General features: G+C 46.1%; 1 protein-coding gene across 1 annotated transcript in view; it reads right to left on the reverse strand.

The window, feature by feature from the left end:
* The window catches only part of adamts17 (ADAM metallopeptidase with thrombospondin type 1 motif, 17), a 654,840-nt gene that overhangs the window by 148,977 nt on the left and 481,726 nt on the right, over nucleotides 1-24,137 (reverse strand). Inside the window, exon 16 of the mRNA XM_072468796.1 lies at nucleotides 2,956-3,036. Within this exon, the coding sequence (XP_072324897.1) occupies nucleotides 2,956-3,036 (81 nt within the window). The remainder of the gene's footprint in view (nucleotides 1-2,955; nucleotides 3,037-24,137) is intronic.

Raw genomic sequence — 24,137 nt, forward strand, 5'->3', positions numbered from 1 at the left:
GACTTGGGTAGGGCGGATTGTGATGGGAATCGCGCGGGAACAGTGACAGGATTCTCACCAGCTTTCCTGCCCAAAATGACACTTTTTGGAGAATGGCCCCAAAGTGCTCACTTGCTCAATATTCTGAAATCAAACAAATCACTTGAAGGAATAAAAATCAAATCGCATTGTAAAAAGAAATGCTGCATTATTTGATTCTCAAGCTCTGTAGTGTTCATACATTTGAAACACATGGAGAGCACATTTGGCCTGCTGTGCCCATCTTGGTGTTACCTTTTCAACTCCAGCTGTAGGTTTCGTATCTCCAATCCTGCACCCTCAGGACCAAGGTCCTGCTGGATTAGATTAATTGCCAGGTTTGGGATTGGGCGTTCAAGCCGTGGACAGTTTGGGTCATGCCAGGTTTGGTAGGGTCAAGGTCGTGTGGAGTACGTGATAGAGTGAAGTGGTGAAGTCTGGAGCCACACTGTGCCAATACAGTGCCTAACACAATTGTTCAGCTAAGTTTTAAGAAAAAAAGTTTGCTCAACTAAAATTGTGCATGGAACATTATAAACATGTCTGGTTTTCAGACCTGCCAGTTTCTGGGCAGCTAGATTTGAGGTATTCTACCTGATATCCTGATTCCCATCTTCTCTCTCCAAATCCTTCCATGTTTTTACTTTTCAGATGCCTATCCAATTCCACTTTATCTATGGTAATGGTAATACAGTCTAAAGAATTAGGAGTGTTGTACATGGGGAACAATCTGCACATTAATCTGTCATGTCAAGACAGCGAATTTTGAAATATTTGGATTGCTGTATGGACAGCATACAGACTGGAAGCTGTCTAAGGCTGTAAGGTGTTATCTCTTCTTTCTGCAGTTTCATTGCAGCATAAGAATGTAACAGCCGTGCACCCTCGCTTCTGAGACAGAAGGTTGTGCGTTCAAGTCTCACTCCAAGACTTGAGCAGAAAACCTAAGCTAAAACTCAATGAGGAACGCTGTAGTCAGTCTTCCAGGTGGGATGTTAAACTGGAGACTCCATCTGCCCTCTCAGGAGGATATAGAAGACATCTCTGGAGTACTATGAATAAAAGCAGGCCAAATTCTTCCTAGTTCCCTGTCCAATATTTATCCCTCAACTGATATCATTGAATAGAGGATCTTGTCATTATCACACTACTGGGAGCTTGCTATGTACAAACTGGTTCCTGCCTTTCTTACACTGCAATGGTAAGTTTATTTCAGAAGTAATTCCTTGGTTAGGTGCTGCATTGGGATGTCCTGAGGCTTTGAAAGATGCAAAATAAATTTGAGTTACTTCTGTTTTTGCCTTTACATGACTGTTTTCCTATTCTAGCACAGGGAAATGTACCCAACATGAAAACCCATTGATTTAATGTTAATGTACCCATCCAGGACAAAGCAGCTCACTAGACTAGCAGGCCATCCACCACCTTGAACATTCACTTCCTCCACCCCCAACTCTCAGTAGCAGCCGTGTGTGAACTGCTAGGTACACTACAGCAACCCACCAAGGCTCCTTCAACAGTACCTTTCAAACCCACGACTGCCATCACCCAGAAGGACAAGAGCAGCAGATACCTGGGAACACCACCACCTGGAAGTTCCTCTCCAGGTCACTCACCATCCTGACCTGTAAATATGTCAGTCGTTCCTTCACTGTCACTGGGTCAAAATCCTGGAACTCCCTCCCTGGGAATCAGCATTGTGAGTGCACCTACACCACATAAACTGCAGCAGTTCAATAACCAGCTTCTCAAGGGTAATTAGGGATGGGCAATAAATGCCGGCCTATCAGCAATATCGACATCCCAGAAATAAATAAAACATCATAAAAACCTTCAGTAAAAATAACTGAAAACCATTTCCCTATAATACTGCCACAACAGAAGCTGAAAACCTAATAGCACAAAGAAAAGTACAGCACAGGAACAGGCCCTTCGGCCCTCCAAACCTGTGCCGACCATGCTGCACATCTAAACTAAAATCTTCTACACTTCCTGGGTCCGTATCCCTCTATTCCCATCCTATTCATGTATTTATCAAGATGCCCCTTAAACGTCGCTATCGTCCCTGCTTCCACCACCTCCTCCGGTAGCGAGTTCCAGGCACCCACTACCCTCTGCGTAAAAAACTTGCCTCATACATCTACTCTAAACCTTGCCCTTCTCACCTTAAACCTATGCCCCCTAGTAATTGACCCCTCTACCCTGGGAAAAAGCCTCTGACTATCCACTCTGTCTATGCCCCTCATAATTTTGTAGACCTCGATCAGGTCGCCCCTCAACCTCCGTCGTTCCAGTGAGAACAAACCGAGTTTATTCAATCGCTCCTCATAGCTCATGCCCTCCATACCAGGCAACATCCTGGTAAATCTCTTCTGCACCCTCTCTGCTTCACATCCAGATCATTACAATTCTAAACAGCAGTATGATGGCGACTTACTGGGATCAACTGTATCAGTGCAGGCTGATTATGGGAAATACACTGTTGTGGAGCAGCAACATAATTACATTCTTGATTTCTTTACGGACAAGTGGATTTAATTTTGTCAATAAGCAATGGGAATAGAATCAATAATAAAGCATCAACGCTACATTGATATAGCACCTTTAACACAGTAAAATGGCAAGACAGATAACATAGTGGGTTAGATGTTCCTGATCCTGCATTTGATTGTAATAGTGCAGAGCACGGAGGGAGCACAGGGAGGAGGATCCCAGCCAGCCATCGAGCCAGCCTCATTCTTTAAATTGTTAACAGATCAGGTGGAATATTTCACTGGCTGCGAGCCCCCAAATCCTGGCTTCTTTCTGTATGTTCCATTGTGGTGTACCTTTACACCCAGGTATATTAAGAGTGAAATTTGTCCCAGCAAGCTTACTTTCTTTGTCAAACGTTATTGGAGAAAAAATTCAGAGTGGCAGCAAATCATCATTAATTACCCAGGAAGCTGTGGGCTGGTTTCTCCTCGACCACACGAATCCTCCTGGCCCCGACAGGGATCACAGCGGCTTCGACATAACCTGAGGCAACAAGAAGTTGAACAGATCAGGAGGGTTTGGCAAGAGTGCCATTTAGCGGCTTCCTATCCAGTGCCACAACCCCGGCAATCGCAAAAAGAGTCAACAGTTTTAATATTTGCTTTTGGATCCCGACCAGTTATGCAGGCTAAGTCCGAGCAGAGTGCTGGGGCTCTTTCAAAATACGCAATTAGGTATCATGTCGAGAGGCGACCGCTCGTCAGGAGTGAGCTGCTAATCAAAGACATTTTTCAGCACTTCATCGTCAGTGGCTCCTCAGAAATTCAGTTCCATTTGTTTTGCCAGACTCTAATCGGTACGGATGGTACTTCAGGCAGTCTCATCTTTCCTAATGGGACTTAATCTGTTCCTCAATTCTTATCTAGTTTGTCCTGCGTATGTGGGTGACTCAGACAAGGCTGGCATTTATTACCCATCATGAGTTGCCCTGATCTGGTAGTGGAAGTTCTCTTTTAAATTTAGTGATGAGCCACATTTAGTTAACTGCCTAATGGCGGGTGAACATTTATCCAATAGCGATTGCAAAATGGTTGAGTCGAAGATAGTATTTGAAAGGTAGAGATGTGAAACAGTTACATTAAAGGTAAGACTGGCGTCAATACAATGAAACAGTGAACTGTGAAAATCTGTCAATGAGTAAACTGATTGAAGATCAGAGAGAGGTGCTCAATAATGAATTTTATGCAATTCATACCCCTAAGGTGCAAAGTCTCTACTGACCCAAAAAGAAACAACAAAAATAACCCATAAACTGCAACAAAAAAAAGATCGATCTTGGCAAATAGAAAAGGTACAAAGAGCAGCAAAAGGTGACAAAACATAAATAGTAACTACAGAAAGGGAAGTGTGAAATGAAACTTGCAATGGATAATGAAATTAACACAATTGGCTGCAATTATACTTGAAAAAAGAGGGTGCAGGAGTAATGTGGTCCTGTTAAAAATTAATAATGGTGATATTATCAATGCCAAAATTAATGTAAGCAAAGAAGCGGTAATGAAGAAAATAATGACATAAACAATTCCCCAGTTCCCATCCTGGGGTTTAAAAGGTGTTATGGGCCAGGGTTTAGAGAATCCCAAAGTGGAGTTCACCTGATCCACAACTTTTAATAGATTGTGGTATGGGGAGCACACGGCCCACTCTACAGATATGGTACAGCAGAAATGGAAAAGTATTTTTTAAAGCAAAACAATGTTTATTCTATTAACTCAAGTTAACCTTTTGAAAACAAACTGAACATCTCAGCAACCATTAATTCAAATACAACCCCCAAAGAATACAACGCTAAGTAATGCGTATGCTGTTCTTTTAACATCCAGAAAACTTACAAAAAAAACAAAACCTTTAACAGAAGCACATCAGGTTAAAGTCACTACTAAGAACATTTATAATTATGAATTCACCAAATGATCAAGAGACAGTATTTTCATGGCAGAGAGAACAGCAGTACACCTGCTTTGTCTGGATTCAGCTCCAACACTGAAAACGAAACCAAAAAGACAGACACACCCAAGCTTTTCTCAAAGTGAAACTAAAAAGCAGAGCTCAGCTCCACCCACACTCTGACATCACTGCAGTAACATGAGCAGCCAAACATTTCTTAAAGCGGCATTCTCATGACACCTCCCCCCAAGAAAGAAAACCCATCAATTTCAAGATGGTTTCATTTTTCACCTTCTCACTATCCTTTAAGAAATGCACACAGTAAATATACTTTTTTGTTTCAAAAAACACTACACGCAAACAGGTATAATAATATAGTCCATTTTGTTCTCGTTCTTCATCCTCCAACTGAAATCCTTCTCAATTGACAGTCTCTTTGAACAAGAAGGTCTCTGCATGATCCGTCCATTTCTCTGCACCTCGGCATTTCTCTTTAAAGTCAGGTCCTTTCGTTCAATCTGATCACAGAGTCCCTTGTAATTTTCCAACACATGAGCATTGGTTATCACAGCTTTCTGGCTGTCAAATGCCTGTTGAAACTCTGCTGGCCACTGGAATTTGTTACGCTTCTTGAGCAAGTCCGTCAGTGGATCAACCACGCTACAAATATTTTTCACCAATGTTCGAACAAATCCACTCATGCCAAGAAATCACATTATTTCCCTTTGTAATGAGGGTATCGGAAATGCTTCAATAACTGTTGGTTTCACATTCCGTGTGACCACTCGACCCTGTCCAATTGTATGGTCAAAGAAAGTGACTTGGCCTTTTCCAAATTCACTTTATGCTAGGTTTATCACCAAATCCGCCTCCTGAAGTCGATCGAATAACTCCATCAGATGTTTTAAATTTTCTTTCCATGTCTGGCTGAAAATTATCAGATCGTCGATGTATACCACACAATTGGGTAATCCTGAAGCAACTTTGTTAGTTAACCGTTGAAATGTGGCTGGGGCGTTTTTCATGCCAAATGGCATAACTTTGAATTGGTATATACCATCTGGAGTCACAAAAGCTGAAATGTCCCTCGCTCTTTCGGATAAAGGTACCTGCCACTAACCTTTAAGTAAATCCAGTTTGGAAATAAAAGCTGATAGTCCCACTTTCTCAATGCAATCCTGCAAACGTGTGATAGGATAAGAGTCCCTTCTTGTAACTGCATTGACCTTTCTATAGTCCACACACAACCATTGGGTACCGTCTGGGTTTGGTACCATCACTATGGGTGAGCTCCATTAGCTGCAACCCACTTCAATTATGCCATTTTTAAAAATACTCTCAATCTCTTTGTCAACCTGTGCCAAATTTAAAAGGTTAAGTCTATATGGATGTTGTTTGATTGGAACAGCAATTCCCACATCTACATCTAGTATAGCCATTTTAGTACTTCCCAATTTATCTCTACAAACTTGCCCAAGTGATATGAATAACTCTTTCAGGTCAGTCCGTTTTCCTCTGGAAGGTAACTCAACAATTTATCCCAATTTTTAAGAACATCCTCGTTTTCCAATTTAATTTGAGGTCTGTCAAATTCACAGTCATCTGGATTTGGTTCGTCACTTTGAGTTAGAATCAATAAAACCTCCTCCTTTTTCTCTACTTCCCTTTCAAAGTACCTTTTAAGCATATTCACATGACACACTCGATGAGTTTTCCTTCTATCTGCCGTTTTTACCACATAATTCACCTCACTTAATTTACTTTCAATCTGATGAGGTCCACAAAACCTTGCTTTTAAAGGTTCACCTACCACTGGTGACAACACTAAAACTTTATCCCTACTGGCAAAACTACGAACTTTGGATTTCTTGTCTGCTACCCGTTTCATCACATTTTGTGCAACTTTTAAATGTTGTCCAGTCAATTCACCTGCTCTATTTAATCGTTCCCTAAATTTTGACACGTAATCCAAGAATGTCATTTCCGATTTCTCATTCACCAATTTTTCCTTAATCAATTTAAGTGGTCCTCTTACCTCATGACCAAAAATTAGTTCAAAAGGACTAAATTTGGTTGACTCATTAGTTGCATCCCTAATTGCAAACTGTACAAATGGAATTCCTTTATCCCAATCCTCTGGATAATCTTGACAGTAAGCCCTGAACATTGTCTTTAATGTTTGATGCCACATTTCTAACACTCTCTGCAATTCTGGATGGTATGCAGTTGATTTAAATTGTTTTATTCCTAAGCTATCCATAACTTCTTTGAATAACCTTGGGGTAAAATTCGATCCTTGATCCGATTGTATTTCTGTGGGTAGTCCATATCGAGTAATGAATTTAAGTAACCTCTCCACAATCTTTTTAGCTGTAATATTACATACTGGAATGGCCTCTGGAAACCTAGTAGACACATCTATTATAGTCAAAAGATATTGATTCCCACTTTTTGTTTTAGGAAGCGGTCCTATGCAATGAATTAGGACCCTTGTAAAAGGTTCCTCAAATGCTGGAATGGGTATTAAGGGCGCTGGTTTTATCACTGCTTAAGGTTTCCCTATCACTTGACATGTGTGACATGATTGACAAAATTTAACTCCATCTTTAGGTAGTCCAGGCCAATAAAAGTGTTTCTGGATTTTAGCTTGAGTTTTCCTTATTCCCAAATGACCTCCCACTGGTACCTCATGTACAACTCGCAACACCTCCTTTGTATACCCTACCGGCAATACTACTTGATGAACTTCTGCCCACTTTTCATCTGCCTGCATATGTAAAGGTCTCCATTTTCTCACCAAGATATCACTTTTACGGTAATAAACCCCGGTAAACACACAGATTCCTCTTCCATGTATGCTTTCTGATACATCCGTTTTATTTCTATATCTTTTTGTTGTATCTCTGCCAATTTTCTTGAACTAAAAATATCCGTCTCATCCTCCACCTGTTCTTGTTCTTTTTCAACCACCTGATTAAAAATAGTTTCTGATAATTGCACTTCAACTTCATCTTCACTCTTTGATTTCTCCTCTTGTCTTAACCTGTGACTTTGCGACCTTGTTCCTACACATTCCGGAAAAATCCTAGGATTTTCGTCCTTCAACGCTTTATTTGTTTGATTTTCCACTGGCTTATCAACCACAATAGGCATCACTCCCACCTGCGATCCAGCTATATCATTACCCAAGATAAACTGTATTCCTGGACAAGATAGTTTCTCTATTATTCCTACTACCACTTCACCACTCGTCACTGGACTTTCCAACCTTACCTTAAATAATGGAACACTACTCCTCTCACCTTGAATTCCACATATTACCACCTTTTCTGGCAATATTCTTCCCAGACTACATAACTCCTCATCTCTTACCATTAAAGATTGACTAGCTCCCGTATCTCTTATAATTGTGCCTTCCTTCCTTGCTCCACCTGATACACATGAGTAAACCTTACCCACACAAGTAAATTCTTTAAAGAGATCTGGCACCTTCTTATCAATCACCTCTTGATCAGGCTGTACAATCATTTGCACCTCCTTTGCTTCACTTGGGCTTTCCTTTACCACTTTAACAAACCCCACTGTCTTATCCTGTTTTACCACATCAACCTTCCCAGTGCTTTTCTTCAACCACCAACACTGTGACTTTACATGGCCTAGTTTATTAGTGAAAACATTTGAAATTTTTCATTTGTTTTCCACCCTCCTGGATTTCTTTTTTAATCTGAGCTACACTCTCCTTATTATCTCCCATCAGATCACCTTTACCTTTACCACTTGAGTATTTCTCACGTCCCCAGTTTCTATCTCTCACAGGCTGAAACTGATGTTGGAAACCAAGCTTTGATTTATGAACTAATTCATAATCATCTGCCATTTCTGCTGCTAATCACGCAGTTTTAACCCTCTGCTCTTCCACATGAGTTCTCACTACATCAGAAATTGAACTTTTAAACTCCTCCAAAAGTATAATTTCTCTGAGAGCTTCATACGTTTGGTCTATTTTCAAAACCCTTATCTACCAATCAAAATTACTCTGTTTGATCCTTTCAAACTCCATGTATGTTTGACCAAATTATTTCCGTAAATTTCTAAACCTTTGTCTGTAAGCTTCAGGCATGAGTTCATATGCACCTAAGATGGATTTTTTCACCTCCTCATACGTCCCAGATAGCTCCTCCGGTACTGATGCAAACACTTCACTCGCCCTACCTAACAGCTTTGTTTGAATCAGTAATACCCACATGTCCTGTGGCCATTTCATTTGTTTAGCCACCTTCTCAAATGAAATGAAAAATACTTCCACCTCCTTCTCGTCAAACCTTGGCAATGCTTGAACATATTTAAATAGATCCACACCAAGCCTTTGACTTTGACGCTCTTTCTCACTATCCTCAGCACTATCAACCAACTGTACGTTTCCCTTTACGTCTGCCAATTTTAACTGACTGTCATGTTTCATGGCCATTTTCTGAAGTTCAAACTCTCGCTCTTTATCTTTTTCCCTGATCTGTATCTCCCTTTCTCTTTCTTTTTGTTCTGCTAGGGCTATTCTTTCTTTTTTCCTTTCTTTTCTCTCTTTTTCCTCTCTCTCGCTTTCTCTTTCCTCTCTCTCACTTTCGTATTCAAGCTGCTTTAATTCTTTCTCATGTTCCATTTGTTTAATTTGTAACTGAATTTTTGCCATTTCCAATGAGTCAAACTGTATCTCAGGCAACTTTAAATGCTTAGCCACCACCATAATGACCTCACCTTTTCACATTTTGTCAGGTAATGTTAACTGCAATGTTTTTGCCAAATCTAACAGTCTGCTTTTAGTCTCTGTCCATAAGGTACTGCGTGTGACTGTCTCCACCCCCAAAAACTTCAGAGCCTCTGAAAGAGCCATTGTCCACAACACACTTCCTACTTAAACTAAAATATCACACCTGAAAAGCACCCACAATATGCTCACCCCTTACTGTCTTGAAGTTCACAAAGCCAATCCAATAGATAGACTTTTATCCCAGACGAGCCCCCAATTTGAATTGGGCCAGGGTTTAGAGAACCCCAAAGTGTATCATGGCATTCACCTGACCCACAACTTTTCATAGATTGTGGTGTGGGGAGCACACGGCCCACTCTGCACGTGAGGTACAGCAGAAATGGGAAAGTACTTTTTAAAGCAAAACAATGTTTATTCTATTAACTCAAGTTAACCTTTTTAACACAAACAGTGAACATGTTAGCAACCATTAATTCAAATACAACCCCCAAAGAATACAACACTAAGTAATGCGTACGTTGTCCTTTTAACATCCAGAAGACTTACAAAAAAACATAACCTTTAACAGAAGGACATCAGGTTAAAGTCACTACTCAGAACATTTTTATTTCTGAATTCACCAAATGATCAAGAGACAGTCTTTTCATGGCAGAAAGAACAGCAGTACAGCTGCTTGTCAGGCTTCTGCTCCAACACTGAAAATGAAAGCAAAAAGACACAGACACACCCAAGCTTTTCTCAAAGTGAAACTAAAATGCAGAGCCAGATCTCAGCTCCACCCATAATCTGACATCACTGCAGTAACATGAGCAGCCAAACATTTCTTAAAACGGCATTCTCTTGACAAAGGAAGCAGGTGAGAACAATGTAAAGCCTCAACTTCTACATTTCTTTCGTGATTTGGGAATTCCTATCAATTGGAAAATTGCACACGTCATTCTGCTATTTGAGATAGGTCACAGAGGGGAACCAGGGAATCATGGATCAATTTGCCGACTGTCTGTTATCAGTAAATTACCAGACAATTGTCTCCACCTCCCCCCATTCGACAACCCTCCTCGACAATGCTCCTCACCCCCCACTCGACAACTCTCTTCACCACCACTCGGCAATTCTCCTCACGCCCCACTCAACAACTCTCCTCACTCTCCACTCTGGGTTTCCACCAATTTTCAAGTAGTAAAATGGGGTTACAGTGGGTAAAAGTTTGGGAAGCTTTGAGGTAAAGCAGTAAAACAATAATTATTCATTGACGTATCCTCCAATTAACAGGGGCAGGATATGATATTTTGTTAATTGATTGTAAACTAATGCTTTTATTGATAATATATGTTATTTCAGCCAGTAACATTGTTGTTTGGCATGTGCGCCCTAAATAAATGAAAGGTGACTGCAATTTTGCAGAAAGCTGATACCTAAAGGATGAGAAGAACACCAAAACACCAGCTGCACTTGTGCAGCCAACACTCGGTTTGTGTGACTCGAGATGAAACAGAATGCTGGTGACTGTCAGGTAATATAAGACATGTTTGAAAAAGGCGCTGATCAGCATTCCTTTAAATGATAGCTTCAACCGGATAGTAATCTTTACTTCAAAAAGCTAAGGACAGCATATTTATTCAATGGGCAAAACAGATGTTCACTTTCCAGATGTGATGCCAGCGGAGCTACAGTTTCTTTCATGGCAGTGCCAACATTTAAATATCCAAATCACCTTAAAATCTGCCAGTCTCTATTCGACCTGGTGTGGGAGAGAATTCCAGCAAGTACTTGGCTCTTTTCATGGGCGAGATTCTCCGACCCCCCGCCGGGTCGGAGAATCGCCAGGGGCTGGCGTGAATCCCGCCCCTGCCGGTTGCCGAATTCTCCAGCACCGGAGATTCGGCGGGGGCGGGAATCGCGGCGTGCCGGTTGGCGGGCCCCCCCGGCGATTCTCCGGCCCGGATGGGCCGAAGTCCCGCTGCTAAAATGCCTGTCCCGCCGGCTTAGATTAAACCACCTACCTTACCGGCGGGACAAGGCGGCGCGGGCGGGTTCCGGGGTCCTGGGGGGGGCGCGGGGCGATCTGGCCCCGGGTGGTGCCCTCACGGTGGCCTGGCCCGCGATCGGGGCCCACCGATCCGCGGGCGGGCCTGTGCCGTGGGGGCACTCTTTTCCTTCCGCCTTCGCCACCGTCTCCACCATGGCGGAGGCGGAAGAGACTCCCTCCACTGCGCATGCGCGGGAATGCCGTCAGCGGCCGCTGACGCTCCCGCGCGTGCGCCGCCCGGACATGTCATTTCCGCGCCAGCTGGCGGGGCACCAAAGGCCTTTTCCGCCAGCTGGCAGGGCGAAAAATCGTCCGGCGCGGGCCTAACCCCGTAAGGTTGGGGTTCGGCCCCCCAAGATGTGGAGCATTCCGCACCTTTGGGACGGCACGATGCCCGACTGATTTGCGCCGTTTTGGGCGCCAGTCGGCGGACATCGCGCCGATACCGGAGAATTTCACCCATGATCTTGATGTTCACTCCAGCAACACACATTAATACAGCATCTTCAACATAAAAGAACATTCCCCAGGTGCTTGGCAGTCAGGAAGAGGCAGTGAATGTCCTCCCAACTGTCCGAACTGTGTGTCCAACACATTGACACACAGAGGTTATACAATGGTAGTCGGCCTCTTAAGTGGTTCTGTTTTCTCTTCTACAATCTGATTATGATTTGGTTTGTAATCTCTCATATTTTATGGATCTAACATTTGTTTTTCCAGAGCTCTAGATTCAAGGTAATATGTGTGATATAAGCCCTGAATGTAACATAGCCCCCCCCCCCCCCCCCCGCCGCCCCCCCCCCCCCCCCCCCGCCGCCCCCCCCCCCCCCCCCCCCCCCCCCCCACCACCCCCCCCCCCCTAAAATGAGGTGTCAACGGAGAGTACAATCACAGGCATCCAACCCTGTCCTGCTCCAACTTGGCAAGTTAGGTTAAAATCAAAGCCAAAATGTCAGCCTTGGCTCAGGCGGGTACCATGTTAGCCTCAGAGTTCGAAGGTTGTGGGTCAGGTCCCATTGCAGATACTCAAGCATTTAACCTAGGCTGATGTTTCAGTGAGGTACTGGGGGAGAGCTGAACAATCAGAAGGAGCGCCTTTTGGATGAGGTGTCAATCTGAGGCCCCGTCAGCTCTCTCAGATCAATGTAAAATATCCCACAGCTCGATTAGAAGAAGGGCCAATACTTAACATTCAATTGACATCACTCAATAAACAATCTATTAATTTATGTATTTGCTGTTTCTGGGACTTTGCTTTGCAGAAATTAGACCATTGAGTACACTTCATAAACATTTAATTGATTGTGAAGAACTTTGGGATTTCCTGAAATGATGAAAGTTATAGAAATGCTAACTCGTTGTTTTATAGATTTTCACATAATTTGTTAAGGATGTTCCAATTGAGTTAAAGATTTCTAACTTGGCTGCAATTGGCTGTGATAAGGGTATTGCAATGCTGGATGGAATCTTGTGGAGATGACAGAGGTCTTGTCTACTGGTTAGAGAGTTAGTGAGACCCTCGTATCACAGAAAGGCCCATTGCTTGTTCCACTCAGGCACTTGACAGGCCAGCCATTAGCCTTCCCCGAGGACCAAGAACCTTGGAGCCGGAAGTCTCATCTGCCGAGACCAATCAGAGGCCGACAGCTCTACTGAACAATAGCGCCACAAGGAGGTGGTGGCTCTGGCTGGAATGACACCCACCTGTGGCCCAGATTCATTGCTGGATTCCAGTTCAGGGGTGAGTGATGGCGGGGCAATGGGGGGGGGGGGGGGGGGGGGGGGGGTTTGATGGTGGGATGGAGCGTCTCAGCGGACCCCTCCCATGCTGATGTCAGGTCCCTGACTCAGACATTGAATGCCTTTGAAAGTCATTCCATGGGCCTTTCTCCTATGGACTTACTCAGGGTGGAGGCAGGAAAGTGGCAAGGTTCCCATCCACCCTCCTGCCATCAAACACGCCACGGTTGTCGTCTTTAAAATCTTTCCTACTTCAAGACTGTGAAGAAAACAACTTTACAACTCTGTTTCGATAAAACCAACTTCGTCTTTATTGACCAAAGTCTGCATGCAGTGTGGCAATAGGTTGAAGTGAGAGAGCAGTTAAGGCAAACTGCTAATTCTTCCTCAAGCTCGCAAAGACATGGAGAAAACGTTCAAAATTTACACAAAAGCTGTATCATTTTACAAAAACAGACCTTGTTCAAAAATGTCAATACAGTCATAACGTCTGACCAAACATGTTGTCATGGAAAGACCCTGTATACTTATTTGCAGTATTTTGTCTTTAGAGACGTGGTCCTATTTTGCTTTCACCTCTGCCCTCATGATGCCTTGACGCAGATGGACCTAGGTCATGAGGAGGTTGTGTTATTAGGACATTGCTAGATCGTGGCTTTGTTATCAGGTTTTACTAAGGTCAGGCACTATTTTCCCTCTTCTGGCCTTGTATGGTACGATTATGTGGATTCTTAGCTTTGTCTAGTTTGTCAGGGTCTGGTCTTGGCAATAGCTGACACAGCTTTCTTATACATGGTTACATAAGTTGGCTATTTTTCCCATCATGCTATTGCTGAGTTTGTACACTTTCACACGGTGGAGGGCAAGTGATTCCGCCTACTAAGTGGGACCTTGTGCAAAAGAGTACAATTTTAAAATGGTGTTAGATTAGAAAGGCCATCAGTTGCGCAATGCATTACTAAGTGTACAGCTGTTGCACAATGTACAAAATGGATAGTGAAGAAATACTGAACCTTTGAAACAGGCATCACATCAACAATCAACACTGACTTCACCCTGAAAGCCCTGTGGTGACTGGACATGCGATGCTGTTATTTCTGAATGAACGTTCCTGACACAGCATCACCCAGAGAGGAAGGTGGGGATGTTGAGAGGAAGGTGAGGATGTTGAAAGGCAGATTGAGTGATAAGGGGGTGAATTCCAAATGCAAGAACACAAAGTCATTCTGAAACTATGGGCTGGAGCTTTGGAGGTGGGAGGTCTCGGAAAACGGCAGAGGAAAGTGTCGGGGATGGTGGTGCTGGTGGTGGTGGGGGGTGGCGGTGGGGGGCGGGGGGGGCTGCAGCTGATATCTTCCAGCCACAATGGAACACTGAGAGGTGGACTGTGATCGGCAATTGGACAGCGGCGGCTTCTCAACTTGGGAATGTCCCGCCCGGAGTTCCGCTGTCTGTCCGTGCAAACTCAGGACCCACGTTTGGTTGTGGCAGCAATAAAGCGTGGGATTCGGAAACATTCAGCCCTTTGTCCTTCATCTCCGTGACAATGAAAAGTTTCACAATGACTCATCCTCATTTATCTCACAGTTGAAAATTGATTGGATGGGAGCAACAGACGTGATTACATAAATCTCTGATCTTAACACAAAAAGGTCAGTTAGTGAGAAAGACAGCAGCCTGATAATTGCTCTGATAAACATTAATACCACCATGTTTCACTGCAACAAGATAACCTGCTCAATTAAAAATGGTAACATCCATTATGAGTTACCTTCTTGAGGTCATTTATCTCGATCTGCACTGAATAGCTTCACCATTTCAACACAGTTTGTTTTGTTTTTGTACTGTGCGGTTAACATCGCAGAGTTCCATTGGAGACAAAACAAACCGTGAGATTGATCTGTTAAAATGACCACAGTCCATGGGTGGGATTCTCCGTAATGGAGACAGAGGGCAAAATTCTCCCCCAACGGCGCGATGTCCGCCGACTGGCGCCCAAAACGGCGCCAATCAGACGGGCATCACGCCGCCCCAAAGGTGCGGAATGCTCCGCATCTTTGGGGGCCGAGCCCCAACATTGAGGGTTTAGGCCGGCGCCGGAGGGATTTCCGCCCCGCCAGCTGGCGGAAACGGCGTTTGTTGCCCCGCCAGCTGGCGCGGAAATGACATTCGGGGCGGCGCATGCGCGGGAGCGTCAGCTGACAGTTTCCCGCGCATGCGCAGTAGGGAGAGTCTCTTCCACCTCCGCCATGGTGCAGACCGTGGCGGAGGCAGAAGGGAAAGAGTGCCCCCACGACACAGGCCCGCCCGCGGATCGGTGGGCCCCGATCGCGGGCCAGGCCACCGTGGGGGCACCCCCCGGGGTCAGATCGCCCCACGCCCCCCCCAGGACCCCGGAGCCCGCCCACGCCGCCTTGTCCCGCCGGTAAATAGGTACTCTAATTTACGCCGGCGGGACAGGCAATTTATTGGCGGGACTTCGGCCCATCCGGGCCGGAGAATCGAGCGGGGGGGCCCGCCAACCGGCGCGGCCCGATTCCAGCCCCCGCCCAATCTCCGGTACCGGAGACCTCGGCAACCGGCAGGGGCGGGATTCACGGCGGCCAACGGCCATTCTCCGACCCGCTGGGGTGTTGGAGGATGACGCCTAGAGTGTTTGCGCCATCGTGAACGCCGTCGCGAAACGGGTGCAGGCACTACCGATTCTGGTCCCCACAGGGGACCAGCACAGCGCTGGAGCGGTTCACGCCGCTCCAGCCTCCCTTCCTGGTGCCAACTGGGCGCCGCGCCAACCCGCGCATGCGCAGTTGGGCCGCGGCAATCCGCGAATACGCGGGGGTCTTCCTCAACTCGCCAGACCCGACGCAACATGGCATGGGGGTTCAGGGGCCGGCCGCGTAATAAAATAGGGCTGCAGAGGCCAGCCCGCCGATCGGTGTGCCCCGATCGCGGGCCAGATCCCATCGGAGGCCCCCCCCCCCGGTGAAGGAGCAATTTTTCCTGCCCCACAGGCCGCCCCCCGACCCTACGCGCAGAGTTCCCACCGGCTGCGAGAAGGTCTGGACGTCGCCGGCGGGACTCTGCCGTTTCCGCGCGCCCCGCTCGGCCCATCAAGGCCGGAGAATCGGCGGCTCGGCCGCGGATAGCGGCCCACGACCGGCACCGCGCCAAAAATGCTGGCGCAAATGGCGCCGATTCTCCGCTCCTCGGTGAATCGCCTGCCGGCATTGGACCGGCGCCACGGGAAAAATGGCACGAACGGCGATTCTCCCATACGGCATGGCATGGGAGAATCCCGCCCCAGGACTTTCCATTCTGGCATAAGTGCCGTGATGGGGATGGGAAGCAGGAGTCATTGCCGCTGTGGAGCCTGGTAGGAATTTGCACTAAATTGCATGATGCTGGGGTAGTCATTATGCAGTCAGGGTTTCCTGACGTAATGTGTTGCATGGCAGGCTCGCTGAAGCTGTCATATCCAGGCACCATATTTAAAAGACGCCTAGACATCACGTTCTTTGTCAAAAACCCTGCGTGGAAGGAAATGGCCCGGTGATCTCAGGGATCTCCGGTCCTCAGGTTGAGGAACGCTTCCCTCAATATGCGGCCCAATGCAATGGAGACCAGGAGGGGTGTCTGTGGTGATATGCCTATGGGCTATATTATAGTTGGATGGTGTGCGACCTCCAACCAGCAGGTGGCGGTACATACACACCATACAGTCTCGAGACGAAGGTCATGTGACCCCGATATAAAGGGAGACACATCCGGCCATCTCAAGAAGATTGAGAGGGTAATAAGATGTACATGTGAATGGTCAGTGCTGGGTGCAAGTTCCAGAGTAGTTAGCAGACTCCATGATAACATGCTTTGTATCAGCTTGCTATCTTACCACAAAAGGCTCAATAAAATAATCTGGTTTGGACAAGTTGAAGTGTCTGGCGGGTTCCTTCGTGAAGTACAAAGGACCAAACACAACAGAGTCCACTACGTCGAGGGTGGAACAAGGAGACCGAGATGTGTGGCTAACACTGCATGGGAAGAAGTTGCAAGGATTGTCAGTATCCACGGCCTCCACTGGAGGTCGACCCTGAAGTGCCTGAAACTGGTGAATTACCACATCCACGCCACCAGGGTGAGATAATCCTCAACTGCCCACGCTCACCTCACTGAATAGGAAGGTAAACATGGGCCTCAATGCCAAGGGCACTAATAGAGCATGTTTAAGTGCTAGTTTTAAGTGTACATTTTGCTGTGAGGCAAATTGGACAACATTTTTCCAAGAGGGTGGGGAGGGCAGATATCTCACAGGAGAGTAGTGGGTCACAGATAGGTCCCTTAACATAACTGGGTTGATTTTGTAAATCGGTGCCCCTCCACTCGAGGATCCCAGGTGGGAATGTATTTGGGAACTAACAGAGGAGAATAAAGGGAATAAAGTGCAGGTGAAAGAGTTCTTGATAAACGGAGATTTAATCAGTGTATCATTTAAGAAATGAAACTGTGAGTGACAAACAGGTGGAGGAGGATTTTAAATGTTGTGGCTGAGATGGATAATACAGGGCAACAGATGGTCTTGGTGACAGGGGTAAAATGTTGGGTTTGTAGCTCAGCTCACAGTCAAAGTGAACTCTGGAGTTATGGGCTGTCAAGTTAAACTCCGGCAAAGACGTCCAGAGGCGAACTGAATTAGACAAGATTCTGGCGTTGTTAACAAAATCCAGATAGGGCTGTTTAGTTTGCTGATGTTCAGCGAAGGCAGAGGTAGTGGAAGAAGTTAATGGTGGCAGAAAGGCCAATGAGGGATTATGTCAGCAAACTGCTGACATAACAGCAAACCTCCTTCTGCACTGTAAATTCTATGATTCTATGATTCAAACACTGCAGCCAACCTGCGTACAGCAGCATTCCACAAAGAGCAACGTGATAGTGCACACAAAAAATTAATGGACAGCATGATGGTCAAAGCACATCATCTGTTGGCATTAGTAAAGGATAAAAGTTGGTCAGAACATCAGGTTAATACAATACTCAATGCGTTTCTAGTAGCGCCATGTGATCATTTCCATTCACTGAACAGACAGTTTAATGGCTAATTCAAAAGGCTTCCCTAACAATGGACTGACGTATCTATATTATATACTCAAATTCCTGGAGTGGGGTTATGAACTTAATGTATTCTAACTCAAGAGGTGAGAGTGCTACCACTGAGCCAAGTACAAGTATAAAACACTCACTGCTGTGGGGATGACTGCTCCTCCTTTGCCTTCAATCAAGGCTGGTACAAAACCTACAACATGGTTGCTGAGTGAGATGACACATCCTTTAATTTCTCTCCCTCTGTAATGTCTCGAAGTGTTGGAAGACACTTTAGAGATGCATTTATTTCCTTCTCTTTGCTCATGGATATATGGAACTGGACAGATGGAAGACTGCAGTGTCTTTGTGTGTGCTGCCGGCTGGAAAGATCATCTTAAATGACAGATTAGAAGTTATATAAATATAGGCAATAGCTTTCAGCTTATGCTCTGAATGGATGCAAAATCAAGGCTGGGTATGATTTCCTAATATGTGCACAGGCTTTATCATACGATTCACCTCAGATCAAAGTATCCAAAAATCTGATTAAAATTTAACAGAACATGATGAAGTTATAGAGGCATCACTTAATGTCAGCTCAGTCGAGTGGTTGAATGAAGAGGCATTTGTGCAATTTTGATGTCATCCAAAAAGTAACTTGATGAGTTATGATGATGGAACATCTGACATCAATTCACAAAGGGGGATGATTCCGAGCAAACTACCTTTGGAAAGGGGCCTCGCGAAAAGGGAACCTGTAAGATATAATGAAAGATCGTCAACCTGACATGCTTCTGGGGGATTTTTAAAGGCTTCTGAGGAGCAGGACTGGAGGCCGGGCCGCGAGTGAAATAGTGGGAGCCATATCAGGAGGTCCAATGCAAATCAGCTGCCCATTCAGGGAGATGGGAGCCGATTTGCATATTTAAAGGCTCTGTTTGGAGCCATCCTACAGTGCTCCCAGCGTTTTGCTGAGCGCGGGAAGTCCCCCAGCCTGTGGGGAGACTGCCAACCTCAAGGAGCCTGCCTCGCTGTGGCAGTCCAGGAGGCAATCAGGTTCAGAGCCATCATAGCCTGAAGAGGCGGCGGTGGACAAGAAAGGCAGCCCTGGCGACCCGGAAATCGCCCTGGAGGTGTTTCCCTCTGTCCTATGAGGCCTACCGCCCTCCGCCCACTAAATTTGAATTTGTGCTTTGTAAGGGTCCTTCCTGTTTACTCCTTTATTTTCCCTTTCTTCTATTTTGCTGTTACACTTTTGATCCATGGATGATTAATGGACCTAGAACATAGTACAGTGCAGAAGGAGGCCATTCGGCCCATCGAGGCTGCACCGACCCACTTAAGCCCTCACTTCCCCCCTATCCCCGTAACCCAATAACTCCTCCTAACCTTTTTGGTCACTAACGGCAATTTATCATGGCTAATCCACCTAACCTGCACGTCTTTGGACTGTGGGAAGAAACCGGAGCACCCGGAGGAAACCCACGCAGACACGGGGAGAACGTGCAGACTCCGCACAGACAGTGACCCAGCGGGGAACCTGGGACCCTATCGCTGTGAAGCCACAGTGCTATCCACTTGTGCTACCGTGTTGCCCCCAAAAAAGCATTTTCTAGACCTCAGGTTAAACACTCTTGGTCTAAAACAGTGGTAGCATGGGACTGCCTTCCTCCTGACTTGAAGTGTTCACCTCAGCCAATTCTGAAGGATCTGGGCTCTGACATGCCTGGTATTCCTCTGCTGTCAGGTCTAAAGGCCCATCATTTCCTGAAAGCTGACACTGAAGAAGCTGCACTTTTTTATTCCGGTCATTTCTCTCTGTCTGCAGAGCCCTGCAAAGCTTTTCCCACCGCTCCAGTTTCACCTGCAGACCCTTGTATTCCTTATCCCGAAGCGTTTTCTCCTCAGCCATCTGTAAGAGCGCTTTGTTATTGTTCTCCCATTTAGTGCGCCATACTGTCGTTTCCTTTTCCAGCTTCTTGATTTTCTTTGTCCTGTACCTTTAATTCAAACAGAACAATCCAGAAGGCTTGCTGATTTCAATTGGTGATTGCAGACTGACCGGAATCAGTGAGGAATCGGATTGATTGATTGGCTGATGACCAATGGATTGGTCCAAAAGACTGTGCTCTGCCCGGTAACAGGTAGTGATTGGATCGGTTTTTCAAAGTCGCAAGGCTTGAGTTTGGTTTCAGTTCTCATCTTGGCAGCCCCAGGCAGGGAACTGCTATTCCCCTCACTCTGGTTTTCGCTAGAAAGGCTGTGTTTTTGAACTGGCAGAGAGTGTGAATGAATTTATTTACAGACGAACCATTACAGGCTGTGCAGGCAAAGTCCAGAATCTGTCAATCCTAACCAGAAAACCTGATGTGAATCGACTATCTTTCTCCAGAAGGCCTGCTACCTGTGAGCACAACATTTCTACACTACAGAGGTTGGAAAATGAACCATGAACTGAAAGCAAAGGTTTGAGGAAACAATGCCTCTGCCTCTCCAGGAAAGGTGTGAGTACAGTGCTTTAAAAACTGCAGGAAAACCGGTACAGGTGGCAACACAAGAACTGTAATCTACAAGCTTACTGCAAAGAAAGCATGCAAGAAACGATCATCTGAAGCAAAGACTCTTTTCTTTTTGACTTACGATCCCCCCCCCCCTTTTCCACCCCTCTGTGTTTGGCTGTCTGGTGTGTTTGTGTTGAGGGTGGGGAGGCAAGTTAAAGTAGGAGTTAGGTACTTCTTAATATTCAACCATATCCATCTACTGCGTATTTTATCATTATTCTTGTTGTAAATAAATGTGTTTCAACTTACAAACCTCTAATTACTGGGCAGCCAAGGGCCCAAGGCTTCGGGTATTTTTATGAGAATTATTGGTTAATTCACTTGTGTTGGGACTCCGGGACGAGTGGGGCTGGAATTGACCACGTATTTGCCCAGGGCATCGTAACAGGTTGCCTGAGGGTCCTCCCATTTTGAGAGGCCTCTGATCTTCCTCAGCAATGCCACCCTCTCCTGAAGACGTTGCTGAGGATTCAAAGGTGCCAGCCCTCATACAACCATGGAGTCATTACACAGGAGGTCACCTCTGGTAAAATTGCCATGTTGGTTCCACTGCCGGCAAGTGGGGGCTCGGACCCTGCTTTTCAGCCTAATTCTGGAAGCCCTGAGTAAAATTCAGCCCAATTACTCTATTTCTGATGCTGCCAGACCTGATGAATATTTGTAGCATTTTCCGTTTATATTTCAGATTTCTAGAACCCACAGTCCTTTGCTTTTGTAAAATATAATTACTGATTCAATGATTCTGCAGAGAGAAGTTAGCTTCTGTGCCTCTGAGGACAGGATGGCAGAGACTGTGGGCGTCATTCTCCGCCGGCGGGAGTCTCCGTTTTGCCGGCGCCCGGGGGTTTCCCGACGGCATGGGGCTGCCCCACAATGGGAAACCCCATTGACCGGCCGGTGTTACGGAGACTCCCGCCGGCCGGTCGGGGCAGAAATGTGGCGGGGCGGGTAGGAGAATTTCGCCCTAGATTTTTAAATTAAATTGTAAACTCACTTTCTATTCTTCTGAGCCATCACACTTAAATGTTAGGCCCCAAGCGAAGTGAAACTGGCCTTTGCCATTTTATCTTGTGCCCAATTTCATTTTCTTTTGACTTCAACAGGTGTCATGATATTCAAACACACACATCATGATAGACACACCAACAGACAAATCAGAACACACAACACCACAACCAATGACAGAAAGATATAAAAGCACAGACACGACCCCCGGTGGTCAGTATTAGCTGCAGAGGAGGACCAGGACACATCTGCCACCAAACACACTCAGGGAGACAGCACGTGCAGAGTATCCAGAACGAACTGTATTATAAGAGTTAAAATAAAATAGAGTTGTACCACATACAACTGTGTTGGCTCATCTGTGCACCAGAGCACCCAACACCACATGGTACAGGAGTGGATCGATACCTGCCGGCATACCTCAGTGTACAGAGACAACCAGCAGTGCCCAGACAAAATGATAGAGCTCCCGGTTCCGCAGCCGCTCCAGTGCCACGGCGACCTCCGCGAAAACTGGCGGCGATTCCGGCAATGGTTCGAATTGTTCCTGGTGGCAGCTGAACTCCAAGACCTGGATGATAGCGAAAAAATTGAATTTCTCCTCACCATCGCCGGTGCAAGGGCAAGAGAAATATTCAGAAGGTTCAGGTTCTTCAGGAGGCAGCAAAGGTACGATTACCAGGCAGTCCTGGACAAATTCTCCAAGTACTGTGAAGAAAACGCAATCCAATCGGCAAGTAAAGGTAAGAAAAGCGGCAGTACTCACCTCGTGGCTGGGATCCCGGAGCCCGAATTCCCAGAGGCCGAAATCCCGGGCCTGAGAGAGGGCTGGGTCGAGGTCGGCGGCCATCTTGCTAAAGGTATCACGCTAGCACAGTTGCGCGAGCAGTGCGCAGAACCGGAAGTTTTGTTTGCGCATGCGCGAGATGCTGCGTATGCGCAGTCAAGAAAACGGCCATCGGTAAAGGAACAGCGATCTGAGCATGCGCAGTCGCTTCCTACGTGCTACATACCGAGTGTCAGGATGTCAGAGGCCCCAGACTGCACCAATTTAAAGGGGAAATGTCCCAAATCCAATTTAAAAGGGAAACGTCCCAAATCAAAAAAACAAAAATCTGTTAAAGCTGTAAAACAACCTTCCCTCACCTGGAATGACAGCACAGTGCCGCAAATTGACCCAGGAGATGAATTTGACCTCCGAAGAACCCTCCGACAAGCAGTTACCTACGCACAAGCCGATGATTCCGACCTCGAATACTTCGATGACGATCTTTACAGTGTTTCCGGACCTCGCGAGCCCAATGATAGCTCCGTGGTCCTATACGACTATGACTCGGACGAACCTTTCGTGTTGCACATTGGCGGCCCCCACATTGAATCCGACGCAGATGCGGATTCATTTTTCGGATTTGAGGATCTTCAATCCAGCAGATATGACGTTCCAACTTATCAGTACCGGATGATGCTGCAGCCTGACATTAACAGACAGGGAGCGGTGCAAGCACACGGAGAGCGCCCTGCTGCCACACAGAGCGTGGTCCACGTCCCGCTCAACGTTCCCGACTCTATGAAAGAAGACATGCAAGACTCCAGAGCGCAGTCCTCGCATGAACCAGAAGTGACTCCAGTGTCACAAGCCTCCACAGCAAGCTCGTGGACAGACTCCACAATTGCAGAAATGCAAGACTCCAGAGCGCAGTCCTTGCACGGACAAGAAGTGACTCCAGTGTCACAAGCCTCCACAGAGAGCTCGTGGACAGCCTCCACGATAGAAGCAACGCAAGACTCCAGAGCGCAGTCCTTGCACGAACAAGAAGTGACTCCAGTGTCACAAGCCTCCACAGAGAGCTCGTGGACAGCCTCCACGATTGAAGCAACGCAAGACTCCAATGTGCAGTCCTTGCAGGAACAAGACCATGAGGGTCTAGCAACCTCTCCTGACCAACCAGCGACAGATGATGCAAGTCTGCCATGCTCACGTGAACAGCAAGGCGGCTATAACAGCCTACCATGCTCCACTACACAGCAGCATGACCATGAAGGTCTCTCATGCTACAATGAAGGGCACAGCGCTGATGACTGTTCAAGCCCAACTGAAGACAAGCCAAAGGAATCGCCTCGTCCAAGCCCGAAGAAAAAAGGTTTATGCGCTGACCTTCAGGATCATTATAGCCGAACAGAGATTAATAATGCTGCACGGCCACAGAAGGATGCTGAGGATTTGCTAAAGAAATTTATTGAATGTTTAACTTGCAAGGAGCAGACTGAGAATTGCCAGTGTTTTAGTACGGATCGAAAAAATGGACAAGACATTGATCCTCAGGTAATGGAAATAACACAACCTGAATCATATCTACAGCAGGGACAAATGTCTCCCTTCAACACAACGCCGCAAAATCCCAACTTCGGAGACCAGCAGTTAGTCAGTAATGACTCTTCAAACCTTGAGGGGAACATTAATTGCATTGAACCTATACACACTCCACTGATAAATGAGCAGAACATTGGAGCAAGAATCCTG

Source organism: Scyliorhinus torazame, chromosome 12, assembly GCF_047496885.1.
Source record: "Scyliorhinus torazame isolate Kashiwa2021f chromosome 12, sScyTor2.1, whole genome shotgun sequence".
Lineage (NCBI taxonomy): Eukaryota > Metazoa > Chordata > Chondrichthyes > Carcharhiniformes > Scyliorhinidae > Scyliorhinus > Scyliorhinus torazame.